General features: G+C 39.4%; 1 protein-coding gene across 7 annotated transcripts in view; it reads left to right on the top strand.

The window, feature by feature from the left end:
• Positions 1 to 15,187: 15,187 nt before the first annotated feature.
• LOC139464966 (serine/threonine-protein kinase tousled-like 2) overlaps positions 15,188 to 17,391 on the top strand; it is a 54,765-nt gene continuing 52,561 nt past the window's right edge. For all 7 annotated transcript variants that reach the window (XM_071246599.1, XM_071246600.1, XM_071246601.1 and 4 more), the window contains exon 1: positions 15,188 to 15,670. In XM_071246599.1, the coding sequence (XP_071102700.1) occupies positions 15,586 to 15,670 (85 nt within the window). In that variant the 5' untranslated portion in view covers positions 15,188 to 15,585. The remainder of the gene's footprint in view (positions 15,671 to 17,391) is intronic.

Raw genomic sequence — 17,391 nt, forward strand, 5'->3', positions numbered from 1 at the left:
AAAACTTGAGCCAGCCCGTCCGATCCCGTTAGTCGCCTCTTACGACAAGCATAGTCGCTCTTTACGGCAAGCACGGGTTGCTGAAGACCTATTCAACCTCGGATCTTCGCGGGTCGATATACATGTAGTAGATTTTCTTTATGGGCGTAAAACCATTCTTCGTCGTCATGGGCGACGTAAGTAAAACCTAATCTGTCATCTAACATCGTTACCTGTAATGATTATACACTTTTCATGTCAACGCAAGTATTCTTTAATTTTTACATTTACCTAAAAACATTTTGTATGATGTTTGCTTTGGGTTTTTTAGAATGAAGTTTTGAGTAAATATATGTAAAAACACATCATGATCATTATTTGAATAGAAATACGAAATGAATTATGAAAAGCCTGCTTCGGCATAGGACTCGCAAGTGACTATGTAATAATTAATGTATACACGCCTACAATACCATACCGTCTTCCTGTAATATTGGCAATAATCATACTAGTGCAGGGTGCATTATGATTGCTATACAAGTATTATGTACATGTTAAGAAAGGAACTGTATATACCCTGTGGTAAAAAGGAATTGTATATGCACAATACAAGAGAAGATTGTCATAATATTGTCGTGTTGAAGGCAATACTGATAATGTAATAGGGAGTTAAACCATTGGCTCTGATATGACCGTCTACGATTATCCAGAGTTATATATTTCCATTCTATTATGATAAACATCTGGGACCCATTGGCTACAACGGATTCAGCTTGATGACCTGTGCCTTAAAGAGCCGTCCTATCAATATTTATCTCATTACTGAAGATAGCAACGCGATAAATCGCAAAGAACAATGAAGAACGAAGCGTGGTTTATTTCACGATAAAACAATGTTATATCATGACGTCATTTCTGGAGTTCGAACATGCGCTCGCATTTTGATGACATCATATATTGGACGACGTCATTTTTTAGAGGGAAGTGTCAGGTGAAATGTTCTCCATAGATGTAGCTGGACAGCGCAGATGAGCGCAATGAGCGAACGATCGCACCCAAAAGTGAGAGAGGTGAGGTGAGGTGAAATTGGGTTTACCGTCGCGTCCAAGATTATTGCACTTATATAACGACGTGCCTGCACGTGTGTGGCTGCTTGTACTATTCCGGACTAATGCCGATTTATAGTGCTAGCACACTGAGATACCGCAGTTTAACATGAATACCCCACTCAGACACAGTATACTGACTCCGAGCCGACCAGTCCTTGTTTTAGCCCCTAAATGCCGAGCGCCAGACAGGGTAACAACAAGTACCATCTTTTAACGTCTTTTGATATGACGCGGCCGGGGATCGAACCCCGGACCTTCCGCTCTCCTGGCGGACGCTAGACCACGGAGGCGGACAAAAGTGGGAGAGATAATTATGACAATCGGTATTGGGGGGAAAGGTACGGATAATCGACATGCACATTATGAGAATATGCGGGTAAGACCAAATTTAAACCCCTGTTCATAAAATGAACGACATTGTCGAAGTCGGATTCTATTGAGGGATTCATCATTATCAACTGGTAAACATTTTTAAAGCTTAAAGCGTCTGTACATAATGTTGATATCTCATATACAAATAAACGACGAGTGGTACAATGTCCTGAGAAGGTATAATACCGAGAAGACAGATTGCTATAGTGACGTCGTTTCCCAAACGAATCTGTGGTGGCGAATGGGGTCAGGGTGTTTATAACAACAGAACGGAGAACCCTGGGCAATCAAGGATGTTCTGACTGAATTCTCACTGAACCAATTTTTTTAAATCACGTGACTGAACACCGTAACTCTTTACCACTGAATATATGACGACCATGTAACTATACTAACAGAAGAAAGTAACCGTGCTTCACATAAAGCTCAATAAAAATATATTTATTCTGAAATGAAATAAGGCATCTGTTAACACATATTCATGAAAACATCAAGGTGTGTAATGGAATGGGTTGGCATCACACCTCATGGGAGAACATGACTCTTCATTGCCAATGGCAATTTGAATTGCGTACGCTACCGGAAAGACTTCGTTTGAGAACATAGTTCACCATTTGTGCAAGTCACGTTGCAGCAAGTTAATGCCTGCCCACATTTTACACGTGTTACAACAGACTTTTTTAGAGGCAGCAGTACAATGCTGTTTCTCCAGACCTCTCCCCTATAAAACATGTCTTGGATGAGATGGGTGGACGCCTACGACAGGACCAGAATCAGCCGATAAGGCTAGCTCAGTTGGGCCAATCTTCCAGGCTGTTTTCAATTTATCAAATGACTTCAATACGCCGCCGCTGGCTTGCCTGTATCAACACAAATGGTGGTCACAAATTGACATTGTTAACTTCGTTGTTAGACCACCACTCTTAGGGCGCATATCTCTGTCTTCTGTCACCATTTGTGGGTTTTGTCAATGAACGCGCCATGATAAAACATTGATCAGACGATTGACGAAATATGTTATTATTTTCAATAGCATAATATTTACACCATTTAATATGAAGAACAGTTACTGTGTTCCGGTGGTATATATACTCACAGCCAAAAGAAACGCGAACTGTAGAAACAGAGAGAGAAGTATGCACGTTAAGAAGAGATGTTTCTATTGTGGTGAGTGAGTGAGTATGGTTTTACGCCGCTTTTAGCAATATTCCAGCAATATCACGGCGGGGGACACCAGAAATGGGCTTCAAATATTGTATCCATGTCGGGAATCGAACCCGGGTCTTCAGCGTGACCAGCGAACGCTTTAACCACTAGGCTACCCGACCGCCCCATGTACCACTTAATGGCAAAACTAACAACCAGTCAAGTGTTATCACAGAATGCCTTTAATCTGAAGAAGAATGAGACCCTACGAGTGGGAGAAGACTACACACTGAAGACACGACAGACCAGAGCCGGCCTCATCCACCACATGCTGGACGCTAGAGGTGAGGAAAAGACAGCCTATTCATCTCATCATAGGTGATGATATTTTTGTATTAGACAGTAATGGGGGATTACAACGTGTGGGTAGTAAACGAGGTAAAGGCTCATCGACCCGTAGCAGACCTCGTCACCATTCTCCTGCGGACAGGGTGGATAGCCCATCCGGCCCCCAGGGGAGGGGTGAAGGGAGACGCGCCGAAGGCTCTTCTTCTCGCGCTTCTCTTTCTTCTCCTTCAGACTAGGAAGACGGCCGTGGCCCACAGCAGTACCAGCCAGAGCCACGTCTGCCCCGTCAACAGACAACGCCTCTCTGCGCTTGGAATGTGCAAGGCATTCATTCACACATTCAAGACACAGACTTTTTAAACTTTTGTCAGAACTATGAAATATTTGGCCTGATAGAGATCATGTAACCTGTCACTGACAGGATTAGAAATATTTCCCCAGACTTTATTTGTTTGGCATCACCTGCCAGGAGATTGAAAAACTCTGGAAGATTTTCAGCTTGGGTGGCTGTGTACGTGAGGAACTCACTGTTGAATTATGTTGAACAAACGCATCCAGACTGAATAAATTCTGTCTTTATATGCATAAACACACCCAGTAAAAGGTTAATCTTAGGTTCTGTATATGTCCTCCCAGATAATCTGATAATTATGCGGATACTGATAATACTGGTATTGATGACTTGGACTTTAAGTTAGCCATCTTGAAATCAGAATATGACGAAAATGTAGATATACTGCTGTGTGAAGACTAATGCCAGAATTAGAAATAACGATGCTATTATAGTGGAGGGCGAAACGACTCGTTATATTCCACTTGGTGATACGCTTATATTTGACGAATTTTGTCAACAAAGGTCCACGCAAGACAGTATTTTAAACATCTATGGGTTGTTACTTCTCGAATTATGTAAAAGCTTCTGTATACAGATTGTCAATGGGAGATTAGTTTGTGACAAAGAGGGAAGTTTTCCATGTGTCAGTAATATGGTTACTAGCTTGGTAGACTACTTTATCGCATCATCAAACATGTTCCAATATATCATAGATCTAGCTGTTCACTCTAGACCGGAATCTGATCACCTACCAGTTTCATGTCAGCTAAAACTTCCATGTATTTCCCATAGTGCGCATTATCACAGACAGACTGATCTTGATTCCGAAACAATACTCAAGTTCAAATGGCATGATTAGGGTAATGAAGTGTTTAAAAGTCGATTAAACTCTGATACGACCAATCATACAGTAAATGATTTTCTTGATGTTGTACATACGAAAGTAAATGCAGCGACTGTTAAAATTGTCGAATTACTCCAATATGCAGGCGATTACTTTAAAGTTAGAAATAGAAATAAATCATATGATAGAGTAAGACAACCTCCATGGTTTGACTCTGAATGTTTATGTGCCAAGAGAAAGAAATACATATGTTTAGATTTTCTAAGGAAACACAGATCTGGAGAAAATTTAGAAAATTACCTGACAGCAAAGAAGATATACCGTAAATTGTGTTATGAAAAGAAAAAAGCTTTTAAAATGTCTGTCGTTCTCGAGATTAAATCTGCTGAACAGTCAAACGACAGTAAAATGTTCAGAATCTGGAGAAAGATCAAATCCTTGCTGCGCTCTAACAGTGTTCACAACAGTGTGTCAAGTTCTGATTGGTACAACTACTTCAAAAAAATGCTAAATATCAAAGATACAAAATCACATTGTGATTTTGATATAAATGTGAAAGAGTTTACTATCAAACATGATTATGATAACTGTGACTATTGTATTACTACAGATATACTGTCTGAAGCCATTACTGACGATGAAATAAGGGCAGCTATTAGAAGTTTAAAGTCTGGTAAAGCACCTGGTATTGACGGTGTTCTTCTAAACTTTATTAAAATGTTCTTTCCATTGTGTCATATTTAAATATGCTATATAATTCTGTATTTGATCGTGGCGAATTTCCAGATGAGTGGAATATAGGAATGATTGTCCCACTGTATAAAAAAGGTGACGCTCGAAATCCGGATAATTACAGGGGAATTTAGCTTTTAAATATTGTTGGTAAAATTTTCACTTCAGTACTGGAACTGAGAATACGAAACTGGGTCGAACTTAATGATATGCTACATGAAGCACAGGCGGGATTTAGAAATGATTATTCCACTACTGATCAATTTTTTGTTCTACAATCCCTATGTCAGAAATATCTTAGAAAATCAAACCACAGATTTTATGTCTGTTTCATAGACCTTAGAAAAGCCTTCGACTATGTAGATAGAAATAAGTTGTTATATGTGTTATTAAATAGAGGTGTTCATGGTAAAATGTTTCTTATCCTTAGATATATGTATGAAAATATAAAAGCATGTGTAAGGGTTGAAGATCTGAAAACAAGTCTTTTTAACACAACAAGTGGTGTTAGACAAGGATGCATGATAAGTCCTGTTCTTTTTATACTTTTTATAAACGTGTTTGTACGTGAAATGGAGATTCTTGGACCAAGAGGCATATTTGTGAAAGATAATTTTGATGAAATCATGTTATTATTATTTGCTGATAATGTCACTCTTATTGACGATTGTGTAATTGGACTGCAGAAAAAATAGATGCATTAGACTCTTATTGTGACAAATGGGGCCTTGAAGTTAATTTAGATAAGACAAAAGTCATAGTTCTTAAAAAGGGTGGCTAACTTGGGAAAACTGAGAAATGGTTTGATAAAGGTTCGCAAATTGAAGTTGTATCATATTTTAAATACCTTTGTCTACTATTCTCTTCAAGGCTTGTTTGGACTAAAGCATGTGATACACTAGCTATTCGGGCAAGGAAAGCGACTTTTCCTGTGTTAAATATGATAAAGAAATTCCTATCGCTCTAATTTTCTGTTGCTGCTAAAATATTTGATTCAGATTGCTCCTGTTCTTTTAGAAATTTGGGGATGTGCCTATAGAAAAAGCATTGAAAAGTTTCAGAGTAATTTCTTTAAAAGTGTTCTTTCCGTTGGTAAAAGAACATCAACAAATGCAATTCTAGGAGAGCTGGGAAGAGCATCATTGTGTGTACAATATTACAGTCGTTGTATTTAGTACTTGTGTCGACTTCTTAGATTACATGAAACAAGAGATCTGTATGCCTGTTACCATATGTTAAATGCATTTGACGAAAATGGTCAAACTAACTGGGTTTCTTATATGAGACAATTATTGTTTCAAACTGGATTTTCATATGTGTGGTTGTCTCATGACTGCGGCGATATGAAATGCTTCATGGTTATATTGAATAAACTTCTTCTTTTATCTTAACACGATATGCTGCACGTGATTTCCAAACTTTACACGCTAATCCTGCACGAGACAAATTGTGCATCTCGAGTCATGGATCTATGACGTCATATATGATGCGTTCATGAGCATCGGTTCACACATTCACACATATTCATTTGTGCATCGAACCAATCTAAAATCTCTTAAATATGAGTATGTCTTCATATATCAACCAACCTGTATGGTATTAGCGTTTCTTTTGGCGGTGAGTATATGCTGCTGACCACTTGGCGTATAACTGTGTCGATCCTGTAATGTTTGACATATTGACATGGACATATTTGTTCGTGCAGTAGTAAATGAGTTGGCGTGTTATTAAATAAACACGAATGAATCATACCCAGCCTTTTGCGTTTGTTGGACGGACTTTGGACCAAGCTGTGAACAAAGCATGTGCCACACTATTCTGAACTAACATGTGCTTGTATTTACAGCACCTACGTGATCTGACTGAGACATGATCCTTGCGATTGCTTTCCTCCGTGGTCAGGCCAAGTAAATCAAACATTCACTCCCTGTACATTGTGAAATTGTGAAACCTGTTGATGCGGACGATACTGGTGAGGTAAAAAAAATGGGGTTTAACTTCGGATCCAAGATTATTATACTTTTATTGCGACGTAATAGCCCAGACCCCCCCCCCCCCCCTCTCTCTCTCTCTCTTTATCTCCTTCTCTATCTCCTCTCCTTCCCTTTCTCCCTCTCTCTCTATCTCCTCTCCCCCCTTTCTCCTTTCCTTCTCTCTATCTCCTCTCCTTCCCTGTCTCCCTCTCTCTCCTCTCCCCCTTTCCCCCTCTCTTCTTTCCTTCTCTCTATCTCCTCTCCTTCCCTTTCTCCCTCCCTCTCTCCTCCTCTCTCTCTCCCTCTCCTTTCCTTCTCTCTATCTCCTCTCCTTCCCTTTCTCCCTCCCTCTCTCTATCTCCTCTCCCTCCCTTCTCTCTCCTTTCCCTCTCTCCTCTCTCCTTTCCTTCTCTCTATCTCTCCCTCCCCCCCCCCCCCTCCTCCCCCCTTTCTCTCTCTCTCTGCTTGTACTAGTCCGGATTTATGCCAGTTCTACCCAGTGAGATACCATGCTGCAGTGTAACATGGACATATACCCTTCTCAGACACAAGTATACTGACTCCGAGCCAGCCAGTCCTTGTTTTATCCCCGTAATGTCCAGCACCAGGCTGCCTCGTGGGTCGCCAGAGGCCACTAAATACCGAAATTATTAACCCACTTGAACATTTTCCCTTCTGCTTAAAAGTCAACTTTAAAAACAACAACCAAAAGTCGCGTACGCTACATCCATTTACAGTCAACATCACAAACAAATTAATTGTCGCGTGGCAACCATTAAGCACAAACTTCATAAACCGTTACTCCGTCAAGCGAGTGACAGAAGCAAAGCTACGTGGTGAATATAGAATTTCCGTCGCGTCATGGCGACCTATTTCATAGGAATCAAAAGCTCTGATTAAAATAAACAACCTTATACAAAGACACACGTAAAAGACAAAAATAATATCATGATGTTGTTTACTTCGCAAGAGAGTTGCAAGTTAACATTATTTTAATCTGAACTTCGGATTCATGAGTGTGACATTTCTTTATCATAAAAGGGGCGATCGGGTAGCCTGGTGGTTAAAGCGTTCGCTCGTCACGCCGGGTTCGATTCCCGACATGGGTACAATGTGTGAAGCCCATTTCTGGTGTCCACCGCCGTGATATTGCTGGAATATTGCTTCAAGCGGCGTAAAACCATACTCACTCACTCACTTTACCATAAGGGGACTTTCCTCACACATTCAAGTACAGTTCAACGTGGCGTTAAATCCAACACATTCACTCACTTTCAGGCAAATTTTAGACGCACCTTCTGGCGGTAATTACAATACTTTTAACTGTACCAGTTTCTTTCTGAGTCAAGTCGACATTTTATTCACTGTGATGTCCCATTACGCGATTTCGAAAACGTGCACATTAACCGCGTATCGATATATTTTACGTACGCTTCGATTAACGTGTAAGGAATGCCCGCGCGTTAATTAATACAGTTATATTTCATAATTAAGGGCAAAATTGAAATCTTTCTTACGTCTCCCTTAGGTGACGTGGCTTGGTTGTCGATCCTTTTATTACCATATGTATGCTGTATAGGGTTATTCAGAGATTATGGGAATTTAACGAGTTTGTAAGTTAATTTCACTGTTAAAACGACATGCGACTCTAGGCGCCTGACTACATGGATATGAGTTGAAGTGAAATTGGGTTAAACGTCGCGTCCAAGATTATTGCACTTATATAGCGAAGTGCATGCACGTGTGTGTGTGGCTGCATGCACCAGACCGGACTGATGCCGATTTATAGTGCTAGCCCACTGAGATACTATGCCGCAGTTTAACATGAATACCCCACTCAGACACAGTATACTGACTCCGAGCCGACCAGTCCTTGTTTTAGCCCCTCAATGCCGAGCGCCAGACAGGCTAATAACAAGTACCATCTTCTAACGTCTTTTGGTAAGGCGGACGCTCTACCACTAGACCACGGAGGCGGTCACATGGATATGAAACCTGCCGGGCTCTGTGGCCGTCAGCCGTGCACATGCAGGGTCACCTCTAAATTCCACACCAATGACTCAACACAGTGCGTCATATCCTGGCTCTATTTTCTTATATTGGGTTACGGAAACAGTTCAATTAATCTTCCTGTCGATGTTAAAGGAGGTCAGTCAAGACACGGCAGCTGCTCTTACAAAATATGCAAACAGGAAAATATTATCCCATACGCGTGTGAAATTGTTGTGTTATTTAAATACAAACCACGAAAACGACGACAGTGATGTTTGGATTATGTTTGTTGTTTAACGCCGCTCTCAGCAATATTCCAGCTGAAATACTGTTCACACCAGTGTTAAACCAAACACACTATTTCTTTGTCTTGTTTATTCCAAGGTTTTTGTTTTGGTTTGTTGTTTAACGCCGCACTCAGCAATATTCCAGCTATATGACGGCGGTCTGTAAATATTCGAGTCTAGTCCAGACAACCCAGTGATTGACATCCTGAGCATCGATCACGCAATCGGGATACGATGACATGCATCAACCAAGTCAGCGAGCCTGACCACCCGATCCCGTTTGTCGCATGAGACGACTATGCTTGTCGTAAGGGGCGACTAACGAGATCGGCTGGTCAGACCCGCTGACTTGGTTAATGCATGTCATCGTATTCCAATTGCGTGGATCGATGCTCATGATGTCAATCACTGGATTGTCTGGTCCACACTAGATTATTTACTGACCGCCGTCACATACCTGGAATATGTCTGAATGCGGCGTTAAACAACGAACAAATAGTTAAACAAATAAAGGTAATGAACTTAGAATTACAACAACAAAATTTGTCTAAGTTTCCTTTTTGTAAGTGAAGAGCAGCGTGTATCCGCAAAACATGAAAAAATGTTCTAGCCTTAAATATGTATGCTATTCATAATTAAACGCATAAATAAATAATGAAAAGCCTAAAAGTAAAGAACAGGGAAAAGTGAAACAGTCACAACTATTCACAATATTCACAATGCCGTCTGTATTTTTCCGTAAAGCCCGCATTGAAAGTTAAAACGATATTACAAGCACGTGCATAATGTGGAATATGCATTCAATCGTGCATAATAATTTTCTAGCTTTTATTTCACGTAACACAAGGAAAACGAATGCAAAATCAGACGAGTGTGGCTTTACCACACAGACGCACGCACGCTGAATACAGCCCGTAATAAAGACGAGTCTTTGAAGTATTTTCACTGCTGTTGAAGCAGTAAGGTAGATGTCGTCACTGTGGTCGTGGCGGTGGCAGAAGCAGGTCATTGTCGCAGTACAATCAATATCTAAATAATCGTACAACTCCTCTTCATCATAAGACGAGCGTATTATCTACCAAGTACATGCTAATCCTAACAACGTCAATATATAAATATTCAAGCAGATTAGCATATAAATAAAGCAACATAATACACGAGGCTTGTTTACTTCACTTTCGGGTATCAATATTCTAAAGATTATCCACGCTCTACAATCTCTTGCCCAGCTTACAATGAGTCGCTATTGGTAACAGTATTTATATCTCTCACTGTTCGCTCTCAAATACAATAGGTAACGGTATATTACAAGGTCCGGGCTGCTTACTATTGTGATTGGCTAGGTCAGACCAACGTGACCCGTAGGACTTATCAGGTCAAAGGTTATAGATAATCGCGACATGTTTTCCTTAGGGTGTTCACCTCTCCGGTCGACCTTGAGAACGCCGGAGGGCGTTAATTTCATCCAGATGTCAAATACATGGTGCGAATTGTTCGACAACTGCTGAAAGGAATGTCGTTTGATCTGGGGCATGTTGGAGAGAAACATAACACACTCCTAGAGTCTCAATACACATTTTCAACTTTGACCATAGTAGAAAATACTCGAATGATGAATAACGATATTGAACTCGTGCTGTTACAGAATTACGTCCGATCGACAGCTTCAAGATATATATATACATTTTGACATAGTTTCTGACTAACTAAAGTATTTTTGATCCGTGCATCTACAAATCGTCAATTCCAAGTAGTTATAGATTTACAAAATAGTGCTTGAGTGAATTATTTGCCGTTTGGGACATTTGATCCTGTCAAAGAAGCGATCACTTCCTTCAGTGCAATTAAATGTAAGAGTTACTTCCCTTGCACCTTGTCCATGACGAAAGCGGCAGAACGGACTAGTCTCAATTGTTTATTTTATTTTTGCTATGAACTCATTCATCAATCTTTATCACTCTTGCTATTTATCCCTTTTATATAGCCAGCATTTAAAACAATTCTGCCTATGCTAATGAATCCTGGTCATTAATCTAACTATATACGATTTTTTTTATAAAATAAGGTTCGTTGTCAAAAACATATTGGGCCTTTTATGTCATCTCAAATTTGTTGACTTACATAACGGGAGAGACTATTCCTCTAAAAAATACAAAAAACTGAATATAGTGATTCTTTTTCTTTACATTTTGTATTTTTTGGAGTTTAAATAGAGCGAGTGTTGTGCCGCCTTTTGCAATATTCCAGCAAAATCACGGCGGGGTTAAACAGAAAAAGGCTTCACATATTGTACCTATGTGGGGAATCGAACCCGGGCCTTCGGCAAGAACAGTGAGGGCTTTAAACGCTTGGCTTACCAACTCCCCAAATCTAAATAGAGAGATACAAGACTCCGTCAATGTAAACGTTGTATTAAATTATTGAAAACTAGCTGAAACTATACCTCCGTACCACGCCTGTTTTCACATGAACTAAACCATCCACATAAATTGCAAGAAATGATGTAAAATGAAGCCGACTTCGTGAAATAAGGTTGGTTGGTTTGTTGTTTAACGCCGCACTCAGCAATATTCCAGCCATATGACGCAGTTTGTAAATAATCGAGTCTGGACCAGAAAATCAAGTGATTGATATCATGAGCATCGATCCACGCAATTGGGATACAGACATGCATCAATCCAGTCAGCGAGCCTGACCACTCGATCCCGTTAATCGCCTCTTACGGCAAGCATGGGTTGCTGAAGACCTATTCTACCCCGGCTCTTTACGGGTACGTGAATTAAGGACCTAGTTGTAGTGTTGTAGTGCATTATTCCGGGCTAGTTGTAGTGCATTACTCCTGGCTAGTTGTAGTGTTTTAGTGCATTATTCTTGGCTAGTTGTAGTGCATTATTCTCTGATTTTGTTTTTTCCTAAACCATGGAATAAATGATCGAAATTCAAACACAACAAACGTTTACGGGTTTTTTTTATTCATCGCATATGAGTAATGGTTAAAAAAAATAATTAAGAATTAATTAAAAGTTCCATATTGACGTTGAGTTATTTCCTTTTCCCCTTTACACACTTCTCCTTATTACTTCCATTCTCGAGGAAAGCATAAAGACTGTTTTTAAAAAAATGTGTTGCACTTTTGTGAAATGTTTGAATGGAGGATCAGTCGACAAAAACTAATTGAAACAAATCCATCACGAAGAATAGCAACTAACTTTAGTATACTGAGGAGCAAAAGAAACTATACCTCTCAGTTGATTTATTTGCATATCTTAAGTTAGCTAAATTATATCAAAAGAATGAACTGTACTGGGGCTTAGTCAGCACTCAAAAAATACTTCCACGTGGTTTCATTTTTAAAATATAATTTGATATAAAACTTTTAAAATTTCAAAAAGAAAAATTCTCAAAATCGTCAACTGCTGGTGGGTATCTTTGACATATTATATTGAAAATCAATTAATTTGTTTGTTTTTCAGCACATAGGAGGGGTCATGTGATTGCAAATTCATTTCTTGCCCCAGTCGCCTTTCAACCATTTTATGTTTACACAAAATTTCCCAGCCATAGATAACTTTTTTACAAACCGTTGCAGGAATGAGCGATAGATTCAATAGACATAACCAAATTTAATAACAGTCCTTTTAATTTTCAATTTCATAAAAAAGAAACTCTATATACATTCTTTTGAACCTTTATGCAAATACATCTACCCAATAAATCAAACAATGCAAATCTTCATAAACTCAAAAATATAATGTACACCATCTGCCAATATCGCCAAAGCTTGAAATACATGGACGATCGCACATGCTTTTTTTGTAAAAAAAGAATACATTTTCCAATTCAAGTTTCCGCTGTTTGCAAACGGATATCTAAACCGAGATTCTAACTACTAAACGAATTATGAAATTGTTGACATTTTGTTATAAGCACGACAAGGTTGAAAACAGGACACGGCGAATTTATCCACAACGCCATGATTGATATGATCGACATATGTCATGTCAATAGCATGATGGTACGACTGCAGGAGCGAGGCGGTGTGCGGCGGCGGCCACGAGATGGCAGATGCAGATGCTGCAATATTCATTGCATGTTGTAGTCGTGCTAAAGGTCAGGCCCCGCTGCATACGTGTACAAGACGACATGTGGTGTATCTACAGGCTGTGTATGAGCGTGGGGATATTGATCAGCTCCGTTACCATGCGGAAAGCTGACCTTGACCATTAATGCGTCATAAAAATGAAGATATTCTGACCACATTCATATTGAATACAGTGGGTTTTTCTGACATGTTTAAAGTCGATGATATCACAATTGTTATAATGATAAGTCGGGAAAGTAATATCTATAAATATAACTCTTCTATATTTCATCACGTATCGTGTTCATCGTGGAATATTTACAGACATATATGATTTCTTATGTATGATTGTTGTAGGCAGCAAAGGATTTACTCAATGATCAGTCATCGAGTTTTGAATGTGTATCTTTCTGAGAAATTCAAATGTTGTCAATCTTATTCTTTGAACTAATATGCCTCATTAGTTACACATTTAGTATGCCTTTAATTGAGTGAACATTAATTATGATTTTTTTTAAAATTATGTATTTACTGAAAAATGAACACAAATAATTTTTATCTCTGCAATGGATTCGTATTACTTCCAATAAATCATTGCATTGATAGATAGTAACCCCCAAATCGTCGGAACATTTCCTGCGCCCAAGATCGCTTTCACAGTAGCTCGTGCATATTCACACTCACACTATAAAAGCTGCTGAGATAACATAATGACTCGACGGTTCTTTGTTCGTGTAAAATAATCGATTTTCAGAGTTTCATTTTTTAAAATGCCATCCACTAAGAATAGAATTATGACGTCATAAGATAGAAATAGTGACGTCATATAAGTTTCAAGATACCAACAGGTGCTTGTGATGTCACAAGTGCACGGGCGATGCGTAAACGTGTTTGGGTACGCGTGTTGCCTGCCTGTGCTGCTGTGTGACAATGACTGTACAATATGGACAGGGAAATGAAACCGAGATTTCTAAATAGCACTGCGCGCCTCCGATTGCATTTCACTTTGACTGTGAAGGGTGAGAAATTACTAGACTTCGACTATCATAACTCCTCCCGGTAGATTTACTACAAAAAGGGGGCGGTCGGGTAGCCTAGTGGGTAAAGCGTTCGCTCGTCACGCCGAAGACCCGGGTTCGATTCCCGACATGGGTACAATGTGTGAAGCCCATTTCTGGTGTCTCCCGCCGTGATATGGCTGGAATATTGCTAAAAACGGCGTAAAACCATACTCACTCACTACTACAAAAAGGGTATATGGGCTGATTACTATTACCAGTTTGATTAATATCAATATTACTGCGACAACATTTATTATTTTCGTTTTCTCATCCTCATCGTAAGAGAACTATATGTCTGCGAGTTGGCCATACTGTTCCCTCTTTTATTTTCCTAGGTTACCCAGACGGTTGAGGGGAGCTGTGAAGACGTTTAAGTTAACTATGTGTAATGCGATCTCGCCTCTTTTTGCGTCACCTAGGCATTTTTTGGCGGGAGCAAGATGCCCGTATGTAGAAAATGCTCTTAAAATTTAGCCCTGTTATGTAAAAAGAGGTAGCCCTTCTCCCGTCACACACGTTTTGTTCATTAATACACATAGCTGTATGCATGCATCGATCCAGTCATCTCTCTTAGTGTAATAATGACTTAAATAGATATTAAAATACATGAAATTTGATCATTTACAGCAATTAATTAAAAAATAACAGTTGATTAAAAATTAAGGCTGTATAAGTCATTGACCACGAATCAGGTAGGTCGCTACTTTTAGATATCATACTTACCTTTGATATTAGCGAGAGTTCACGTGAGGTCACGAGTCCTGCACTTGCTTCAATGAGATCTGTCATATTGTGTCCTAGTTAAACTAAATACGGATACGAAAATATTGAGTCGTGACACCAATGATGAAATATCTTTGAAAAACTTTGATTCTTCCGGGGGGTGGAAGTTGTTAGGCAACCAGCTTTGATGTCAGGGCGGGAATCCCTTTGACGAAGGGCATCCCCCACCGGAAACATCCGAGAACAACCGATTGCTACCGCTATCGTGACCAGGGACTGGCATACTTTGTAAGGCGCATTTTCACTGTTGATGGCGTAGACTGTTGACCCTTGTAAATTCTGATTCTGGAGACACGGGAACAAGCGACATCTTCTCCCCTCGCCGCATTGGCGTGCTTGGGAATACGGCTACGGTGGATGACGTCACGTGCCCTAACATCAACAAAGTTAGCCGTGAGAGACCACCATCTTTTACACGTACGATTAATGCAATCGGGTTTTTGCAAAACTAGAAAAAATGTTTAATCATCGAAGCAAAGATTGAAAGGACAGATCCTTGGCCATCGCGTGCCATAAAGGTGAATTTCCAGTTTGTTTGCAAGGAATGTCTAGCGGGAACACTTGGGGACCGCCATCTTGGACCACAAACAGCTCTAGTGGAAATTCATCGGTACAAAATCGCGGCCAAGGTAAATCGTGGGGCAATTATTTACCAGATCAGATATTATATGTCACAATGGATATACCTTCTACAAATGTGACCATTTATTTTGTTCATATAACCACCATGGAATAAGAAGATCGCCCTTTTATAGACCCTGTATCCAAATTTGGCGAAAATTTCCTTACAGTCCATCTTGCTAGTATTATCGGATGCCAATTAATTTACCCCAGAACCTGGTGACAAGCCTAAGTTGATACATCCGTCTGCCATTTTGTTACAGCACTAGCGCATTTTCACAGCAACTAGTTGCCACAGAGGGCAGAACATTTAATTCTTAAATCTAAATGCCATATTGTTTATGGTGACGTCAGTGGTGAAAATTGTTGACTCGTGTTTGGCAAAATCTTGCCGCAGGTTGCACTCGTGTGTCAACACTGTGTTGTGAACCTCTGCCATGTTTATTGGTTAGGGCACGGAGAGTCCATTTTTACTTCTGGACAATTCATGTTGGATACGATATTCCTTGCATGTGACATTCAGTTTGACAGGTGATAAATTAGTAGCATTCCAGAAGTGCCCTTGATTCAGCTAGAAGGCAATTACAAGATCGGTCAGCTGTTCATGGGGATTATTTAGGCCATTGCTGACCTTGCACATTGAACGAAGTATTACAGATTTGTTTTCACATTTTGTGAAGGTACTATCACCAAGAACATCAAATACATAACAAAATAATTATTTGTATGATTGAGACAACCATTAAAGTATCTCCTCAAGAAATGGTCAAACTATGATTCCTCATATTGACAATATATGACAAATCATTTTGACTCCTTCACAGGAGAATTGCCGAATATTTGTCTCTTGTTGATATATACACTATGATTCATTTTTTGTTGTTGGCATGACGACAATGATGTTACAGCATGTAAGACCCTCATTTCCTAATAACAATTTTTTCTCATACTTTATCAGTGACAGCCTTCATTATAACAATCACTATCAACATGATCAAGAACAATGAAATCATGAATTTTTTTACAGAAAACATTATGTTTAACATCATGCTTGTTGAAGCATGTTGGTTAAATGAATGATTGTCAGAAGTATGAATGATGTTGATGAATGAGGGGTCATTCAAAGTGAATATAGCGCCTTCCCTTTGCAGCTTCTAAAAAAGATGAAATAGCTAATTCATTTGGAGGTAGAAAAAATGCTGAAAGGTTACAGTGACTTTGAAATTTTAACAATACAAACAGGACATTATTGGAGGGTTTGTTGTGTTATTAAATGCAGTTTGATTTGGCTTATTTCTAGAAATATAATTCATTCTAACTAAATTATCAGTAAAAAAACCTGTTAAATCAGTTGCCAAGACTACCAAAGCTTGAGTCTGTGAAAGGTGTTATTAGTGTAGGATATGTGTATTTGATTTGATATATGTATGTATAATTGTAATTTACATTATGTATCTGATTCCGGGATGCAGTATGTTATATAATTGCTCTCAAAGCTCATAATGACAAAATGATAGCATGTTTTATGCATATCTGGTAAAGAGAATGACAGGAGTTACAGTTTGCCATATATTGAAGGCAAGTACAGACTGAATGGACCTATCTTGGGCTGGGACGGGTAACTCGGGTACTCGGGTCCGGTAGGTACTGAGTAGGACCCGGGTACCCACAGGACTACCCGGACCCATGGTTAGTCACGTGATATATTGTTTAAAAATGACAAAAATTC

Source organism: Haliotis cracherodii, unplaced genomic scaffold (genome assembly GCF_022045235.1).
Source record: "Haliotis cracherodii isolate W230 unplaced genomic scaffold, xgHalCrac1.p SCAF_17, whole genome shotgun sequence".
Taxonomy (NCBI): Eukaryota; Metazoa; Mollusca; class Gastropoda; order Lepetellida; family Haliotidae; genus Haliotis; species Haliotis cracherodii.